Genomic DNA, 8,608 nt, shown 5'->3' with positions numbered 1-8,608 from the left:
GTCCGCCTCCACCTCCTCCAGCCCCACCACGGGCGCGAAGTACTGGTGGCGGAAGAGGCGGCCGGCGAGCGGCTGGCCGGCCCACATGATGTGCAGCGTGGAGGGCATGTGGTCGCAGCGGCGCGGCCGGATGACGCGGTTGAAGTAGGGCCGGATCTTGAGGTTGCGCATGGGGTAGATGGAGTAGATGTTGCGCTGGAGCACGGAGGCCAGGGCGTACAGGTGCCAGCCGTTGGAGAAGCTGCTGGGGAAGCAGGAGGCCTTGACGTCCGCGTCGAAGATGGCCTCCAGCGTGGCGGGCGGCAGGCGGGTCATCTCGGGGCACTCCTCGGAGCACAGGGAGTAGCGCACGGCCTGCAGCATCACCTTGGAGTCGATCATGCCCTGCAGGTAGTAGTGGCGGTGCAGCAGCATCTCCACCACCGTGCGGGCGCGCAGCTCCAGGCTGAGGCCCGCGTCCCCCCGCAGCAGCAGGCTGGCGGCCTCGAACAGCAGGCTGCCCTCGCCCGCGCACAGCAGCGGCAGCATGTTCCGCGGGGCGTCATCGGGGTACAGGCTCAGGGCCACCGAGTCCACCTCCAGCACCTGGGGGCCAGGGCCTCCCTCCCGGCACGTGGGGAGGGCGAAGGACGACAGGACCCGCTTGGCCTCCAGGGCGGCCCCCACGAGACCCTCCAGGCCCTCGGCCTCCACTGCCTCCTGCAGCTCCCGCAGCACCTGCTGCACCAGCTGGTCCCGAGAAGTCATCCTGCCAGGGCAAAGGGCAGAGGGCGGAGGTCAGGCGGCATGCCCAGATGACACCCTGCAAGGGTGCCCTGTCCATTCCCGCGCTGCCTCCCTAGAGGTAATATCCGTCTGCTCCCAGTCCCCCAGACAGGTGACACATCACTGCCTCCCTAGGTTTGTTTAGTCAGTCAGGGGTTCTGAGGAAGAGTGTGGCCTTGAGCCTGGCTTTGAATCCTGGCCAACAAGAGCAAGGTCACTTGGGGCTGGTCCTTAACCTCCCTCAGCTTCTGTTCCTTTCCTGTAGGGTAGTCGTGGACCTGAACGAAACAATGAAAGTCAAGGATGGCAATGGGTAGGTAAGTATACTCACACATTCAGCCTGACAGCAGTGCTGGGCACAGAGTGAAGCAGTGCAGTGTTGGCTATTTCTATTATGATGCTACCTGGTACCCTACACGTAATACAGAACAGCTTAGCGAAGCCACACCTCTGTATTCATTCAAGACTTACATGTAGCCAAAATTGGTCTGCCTTTCCCTAAAGTGATTCTCGAAGTATGGTCCACAGACCCTTGCGGTTCTCTGAGACTTTTTCAGGAGGTCTGCAAGTTAAACTATTTTCATGATAATATTCAGCTATTCTAATTTAACACTGGGATACTATGGGCTTTTTTCACTGTTTTAGCATTTGAGCTAAACTGCTATCTTAGCATGAATCGGGGCAATGGCATCAAACTGTGCTAGAAGTCACTGTGTTCTTCATCAGCATGTACTCAGAGTTTTTTGCTATTGCTTTTTTTTGTTTGTTTTTTGGGTTTTTTTTTTTGAGTTGGAGTCTCACTCCGTCACCCAGACTGGAGTGCAGTGGTCACTCCCGGCCACCGCAGCCTCGACCTGCTGGGGCTCTGGCGATCCTTCCGCCTCAGCTTTCCAAGTAGCTGGAACTACAGGCACACGCTACCATGCCCGGCTAATTTTTTATTTATTGTAGAGATGAGGTCTCACCAAGTTGCCCAGGCGGGTCTCGAACAGGCAATCCACTCACCTCAGCCTCCCAAAGTGAGCCCGAGTCTGGCTTACTATTGTTTTTTAAAAAGACTAGTTTCACTAAGAATGTTCTTGATGAATCCTCGAGCCTGTAATCCTGTACTTTGGGAGGCAGAGGAAAGAAGATAGCCTGAGTCCAGGAGTTCGAGACCAGCATGGGCAACTTGGCGACGTCTCATCTGTACAATAAATCAAAAAAATAAGCCGGGCTCAGTGGCTCAGCCTGTAATCCCGCGCCTTGGGAGGCTGAGGTGAGTGGAGTGCCTGAGCCCGCGGGTTCAAAACCCACCTGGGCAACTTGGTGAGACCTCATCTCTATAATAAATCAAAAAAATTAGCTGGGTGTGGTAGCGTGTGCCTGTAGTTCCAGCTACTTGGAAGGCTGAGGCTGAAGGATCACCGGAGCCCCAGCAGGTCGAGGCTGCAGTGGCTGCTCACCAGTCTGCGCGACAGAGTGAGACTCCAACTCAAAAAAAAAAAAAAAAATAGCCAGGCATGATGGCTCAAGCCTGTGGTTTCAGCTACTTGGAAGGCTGAGACAGAAGGATCACCAGAATCCAGCATGTTGAGGCTGCAGTGGACTTTATAGCATCACTGCACTCCAGCCTGAATAACAGACTCCGACTCCCAAAAAAAAAAAGAAAATTAGAATTTTGGAAACCCTTTATCCACTACTGTGAACTTGACAGCTTAATATCTAAGAACTTCTGATGAGATCAGTGTGACATTAACAAATGCAATTTTTTATGCTGTATACTGGAATTGTCGATATTTTCATTAAAGACCTTCATCACTCAGTGATCAGTATTTCCCATGTAACTCATGGTTTATACAAAGTCATGTGCTTTATAAAAGAACCATTCAATGTGTAAAAGAGAACCATGGATTTTAACATAACAAGGTGCAAAAAGTTCATAGCTATGGCATCTAATTCCACATTATAACAGCTTTGAGAAACTATTTGTCTGGTTTTGATGTAGTATCAAAAAATCCACTGGAAAAGCTATTATAACACTCTTCCTTTTTCCATTTGCATATAAAGTTGGGTTTTCTTCACCAGCTTCCGTCAAAACAATGTATTGAAATAGACTGAACAGAGACAGATATGAGAAACCAAAATCTTCTGTTAAATAAGATATTACAGGGATTTGAAAAAATTTAAAATAAACTAATGTACTCTTTTACCTTTTTAGTTCTAGAAAAGTTATTTTTCATAAAAATGATTATTTGTGCTGGGCTCGGTGGCTCAGCCTATAATCCCGTGCCTTTGGGAGGCTGAGGTGAGTAGATTGCCTGAGCCCGTGGGTTCGAGACCCGCCTGGGCAGCGAGACCTCATCTCTACAATAAATAAAAAAATCAGCCGGGCGTGGTGGCGCGCGTCTGTAATTCCAGCTACTCGGAAGGCTGAGGCGGAAGGATCGCCGAAGCCCAGCAGGTTGAGGCTGCGGTGGCCGGGAGCGGCCACTGCACTCCAGTCTGGGCGACGGAGTGAGACTCCAACTCAAAAAAAAAAAAAAAAAGATTATTTGTTATTGTGTAACAGATTTTTTTTTAATTTTCTCAGTTTTGAATCTGAATATAGCAGACACCCTCACTGCTGTCCTGCCTTCTATCCCCTCACAACATATTTTTCCTTTAATAAATCTACCTTTCTTAAATAAATAAATCTGAATATAATATGTATTGATATAGTCCATATCAATGTTGTCATGACCTTAGGTAATTTAGGCAAATTGTTCAAATTACCAAAACAAAATAATTTTTAAAATGTAAGGCAGGGGGTTCGAGACCCGCCTGGGCAACTTGGCGAGACCTCATCTCTACAATAAAAATCAAAAATTAGCTGGGCGTGGTAGCGCACACCTGTAGTTCCAGCTACTTGGAAGGCTGAGGCGGAAGGATCGCCGGAGCCCAGCAGGTCGAGGCTGCGGTGGCTGGGAGTGGCCACTGCACTCCAGTCTGGGCGACAGAGTGAGACTCCAACTCAAAAAAAAAAAAAAAATGTAAGGCAGGGCTGGGCTTGGTGGTTCAGCCTGTAATCCCACGCCTTGGGAGGCCAAGGTAAGTGATTTGCCTGAGCCCGCGGGTTAAAGACACACCTGGGCAGCTTGGCAAGACCTCATCTCTACAATAAATCAAAAAAATTAGCCGGGCATGGTAGCGGGCACTGTAGCTCCAGCTACTTGGAAGGCTGAGGCGGAAGGATCGCCGGAGCCCAGCAGGTCGACGCTGCGGTGGCCGGGAGCGGCCACTGCAATCCAGTCTGGGCGACAGAGTGAGACTCCAACTCAAAAAAAAAAGTGTAAGGCAGGATCTCACTCTGTCATCTAGGCCAGAGTACAATGGCACAATCATGGCTCACCATAGCCTCAACTTCCTGGGCTCAGGCAACCCTTCCACCTCAGCCTCCTGAGTAGCTGGGATACAGGTGTGAACCACCACACCCAGCCTATTTTTTTATTTTTTTGTGGAGATGAGGTCTTGCTATATTGCCTAGGCTATTCTCAAACTCCTGGGCCCAAGCAATCCTCCCATCTCATTCTCCCAAAATGCTGGGATTGCAGACGTGAGTCACAGTGCTGGAGATACAACCTATATAAACAAAATCTCCTCAGTGATCTTGAGACCAAAAAGTTTGAGAACTACTGACCTAGAATAAAGACAGGCTTCTCAAAGGGACAACAGCCTATCCACTGTGTAGACAAAAAAACAACTAGTATTTACTATTTGCCATGCACTGTCCTAATCCTGACAGCAATACTTTAAGGTAGGTACTATCATTAGCCCCAATTTACAGGTGAGAAAACTGATGCAATTGAAGTTTGCCTAATTTGCCTAAATTACCCAAGGTCATGACACAAGTTAGTGGTTGTTGCCCCATAATTGAAACCAGATGATCCTTAGGGCCTGTTTAAAGCCTCAGTCACCTTCCCAGCACAAACTGATCATCCTAATTACTGGTACTTGCAGTGTTGAGTTGCAAAGCAGAGTGGTATTCTTTTATGGACATTGCTTTTAAATTAGAAAAGAGACATCCTTTCTGGCTTCTCAGATCTTTGTTCTCTGTGTTCAGTACACTGATTTAAAAAGAGACTTAGGTTTAAAAATTGTGTTGCTGGGCATGGTGGCTCACGCCTGTAATCCCGGCACTTCAGTAGGCTGAGGCAAGAGGATTGCCTGAGCTCAGGGGTTCGAGACCAGCCTGGGCACCTTGATGAGACCTTGTCTCCACAATAAATCAAAAAAATTAGCCAGGCATGGTGGCGCGTGCCTGTAGTTCCAGCTACTTGGAAGACTGAGATGGAAGGATCACCTGAACCCAGCAAGTAGAGGCCGCAGTGGCCGTGGGCCCGCCACTGCACTCCAGCCTGGGCAACAGAGTGAGACCTGACTAAAAAAAAAAAAAAAAAAAAAAAAAACTGTGTTTGAGCGTATACATTTTTCAGTTCTCAGAACTGTGAATTTATAAGGAATGTGTTTGAGTGCAAATTGTGATTCAGTAGAGTTGAAAAAAAATCTTAAAGCACTGAAGGAACACTGGCCAGAATTTTACTTGATGATCATAAAATGCAATATTAAAAGTTGGTGATCAGATTCACCAATTTTGGATAAAATTTCTAAGCTAGAGACTTCTTTAAAACGCGTATATTATGACAAATCTGGCCTAACCTCTCGCCATATTTCTACTTGTATCAAATTATTTAACCCTGGAACTGGGCTTTTAATCGTTAAACTTCATAACGGTCCTTAGTTAAAGAGAACACTTACATATGTAGTAAAACCCAAACTGTGAAAAACTGCAGACCCAAAGAGCATTCTCATTTTGGCAGGCATCCCAACAAACAAGATGCAGTCTGTTTCCTTACATGACATCACTTGGTGAACACTGTTATACAGCTGCATATAAATGAGTACTTTGCAAACAAAATCACAAAAATGGCCACTATTTACTGACCACTTACTAAGTACATTTAACTTTGTTAATTCAACCAAAATCTCAGAAAAATAGAGCATCCTGGAAGTGATAAAGGCAAATAGATAAATGTGACCAATTTGAATGTGTGGAGGATTCTTCCTGCTCTGATGCTCAAGGGGCCTATTTTCTGAGCAAAGCCTGAAGTTCCCCCAAGGGAATGCAAGTTTTGTGTCTTCACCAGGATAGTATTTGCATTTCAGCCTTTCAGACGTAAATTTGTTTATCTGTGGTTCTCACCTTCCCTCCATGTGAACTACACTCCATCACACAAAGATCAGCTACTCCTAGTCCACACCTGGACAAAGGGAGGCTCAAGAGGTTAAATTAAGAAATTTCCCAAGACCACACAGCTATGAAAAGCTACAAAATCTAAGCAGCCTGACTCCAGGGCTCCCCTCCTAGCCACTGTAAGTAACTCCATCACCCACAATTTTTAATCATTCAGTGGATCCAGAAACACATGGACTCTTGGGACTCTGAGACAGACCGAACCACTTTACAGATGAGGAAACTGAGATCCAGAAAGGTAAAGTTGACTTGCCTGAATTTATGCAGCCGTGTCCAAATACCTTCCAACACAAGGTCCAGATATCTCAACTTCCTCCTGCACAAACCCCACCCTTCCCCACCCCACCCTTCCCTGTCCCACCCTACTCTGCCCAGTCCCAGTCCCACCCGCCTCCACCTTATCTCACTCCTTCCTTTTCCCCAAAGAGGGAAGAGGAGGAGAAGTAGGTAACACCCCACTTCTGGCTGCCTCAAAAGTCGGTCAAGAAAAAAACAGCTCCACAGGGAAGCTTCACACCCACCCGCCCCCAGCTACACAGAATGGGGCTGGGCCACCAGAGAAAGGGGCAACGTGGAGAGGCAAGAGCCACACATGCAGCCAAGCCCATCCTCCTTAAGTAGACGCTTGATGATGGGGTTCAGGTGCAGCAGTCCCTTAGCGGCGGCTTTCTTCCCCTGAAGCGCAACTCACGCCCGGGGCCAGGTGCATTCTCAGGGAATGCGGTGCAGGAGGTGATCGCTAACCTAAGTACTTGGCCTCGCTGGCCTCCCCTAGCCCCATGACTCTTGAAAACGATCTGGAAAGTCATACAACCAAGGAAGCAAGCGTCCCGGGCTTACACAGGCTGCCCCACTCCCCTTACTTGAAGTTGGAAGGGTAGAGACACAGTACCCAGCCAGCATCTCGGCACCTCGGAAAGTCTCTGGAGCCAAGGAGTGAAGCAGGGCCACAGGCAGCTCCGCAGGACCCGCACAGCCTGGCCTGCACCAAGGTCAGCTTCCTTGCTCTCCTGCTCCCCCGTATTTCAAGTGGACGGGGTCTCAGAACCCAGATCTGGCCTGTCTCCTGCGTTTCAGGAGTGAAGGTGGGCTCTGTGCAGGTAAGGGAAAGAAGGGCAAGAGGTCCACTGACACGAGGCTAGCAAGTCTCTGGTCTCTAGAACCAACTCCTTCCCCACCAGGCTCATCCCAGGCACTGTATAGCTCTAAGGACCCTGTGTTCTGTCTTCCCTTTTCTTCCGGTCCCTCCCAGAGCGGGCGCTGCAGTTTTCAGAGTTAGCCAGGCTCCACAAGGATGTGGACCACTCAGGCCTCCGCCCTCGGTAAGGCTGCAGGGTTTGATCTCCCCTCGATGGCCGCTCCTCACCCAGCCTCACTCTGTGCCTCCCTGGCCTGCCCTCCACCCCCAGCCACAACAGCCTGGTGGCCCTGGCTACACCCTGCCAGGCCAGAGGCAGCGCCAGCCATCTTGGCTCCCTCCCTGGTGCCTGGGGGCCAAGCCTGGCAAGGGTGGCTGCCTGGGCTGGCCGGTGGCAGCCGAGTCCTTCAACTTTGACTTCCCAAGGACGTTCCCATCCGCAAGGGTAGTGGGTGCACCTGAGGTCACGAGGGGAGGCCTGAGGCCCCAAGTCGCCCAAGCCCAGATCAGTGAACCACGTGTCTGGAGGAGAGGGAGGAGGAGTGTGCCGCCCACAAAGGAGGCAACACAGGTACCCCTCGCCCCTTGGGGTGCCAGAAGGCAGCGGAGGACAAGAGAGGGAGCTGACCAGCCCAGGGCTGCAGAGACCGGGGACCCAACCTGGGAAGCTCCGGAACCTGGGGAGGGGCTGAGGTCAGACCATTGTGTAGGTGGGGAGGAGAGCTAGGCAGACGGGTGGGGGTGGGGACAGGGTGGAGGTGGGGGTAGGGAGAACTTGAAACAATGCCTCACACAAACACACACGCACAGCCATCTTCACAGGTCACTCCTTAATCTGTGCCCAGCAGTGTCCCAAGTCCACCCCTCACTCTCCTGGAGCCTCCAAGCCACACGAGGTACCCGCCCTTCCTAGTTTTGAGGAAACTCCCTAGCGTACTGACCTGAAGGGTGGCCCAGAGCCCTGGGGGCGTCCGCTTCCCGCTCCACCTTCCAGCCTGGGACATTGAAGTCACCGGGTGGGAGAGGCCTTCCCAGGCAGCGTCCCACGGAGCTGCACTCTTACTCCAGACCCAGCTTCATATCTGAGAGAACCTTGGAGAGCCCGGACCGTCTACAGCCAACTGGCCGGTGGGGAAGCGGCTTAAGCCACTCCCCCCAGGAAATCGCCCACCCTCAAGTGCTCTGGTCCCAAGATGAAAGAAGTGCAAATTCGGGGGTCACTTCCAATGGTAAAGTGATAGCAGCTATTGTCATCCACTCTCCCCAGCTGAGGGTGTTAAAGCGCCCTGACCCAGCTCCGAAGCAGGTCTCCGACTGCCCAGGGAAGACTTGAAAGAAAGTTGAAAGATTTCCAAAGAGTCTGGGGGGAGGGGAGGGGAGAGGAGGGGAGGAGAAGGTTTCGATAGAAAGAAAGATCTACGGAAAGAAAGCCC

The 8,608-nt window shown here is 50.7% G+C and overlaps 1 protein-coding gene across 1 annotated transcript in view; it reads right to left on the bottom strand.

Moving 5' to 3' along the window:
• VRTN (vertebrae development associated) overlaps positions 1-8,356 on the bottom strand; it is a 9,703-nt gene extending 1,347 nt beyond the window's left edge. The window contains exons 1-2 of the mRNA XM_008060189.1: positions 8,117-8,356; positions 7-748 (exon numbers count right to left, since the gene is read on the bottom strand). Of these exons, the coding sequence (XP_008058380.1) occupies positions 7-747 (741 nt within the window). The 5' untranslated portion in view covers position 748; positions 8,117-8,356. The remainder of the gene's footprint in view (positions 1-6; positions 749-8,116) is intronic.
• Positions 8,357-8,608: the final 252 nt, after the last annotated feature.

This window comes from Carlito syrichta, unplaced genomic scaffold, assembly GCF_000164805.1.
Source record: "Carlito syrichta isolate Samal-C Ts95f unplaced genomic scaffold, Tarsius_syrichta-2.0.1 Scaffold304554, whole genome shotgun sequence".
NCBI classification, from domain to species: domain Eukaryota; kingdom Metazoa; phylum Chordata; class Mammalia; order Primates; family Tarsiidae; genus Carlito; species Carlito syrichta.
This window is presented reverse-complemented; position numbering and strand designations above follow the sequence as displayed.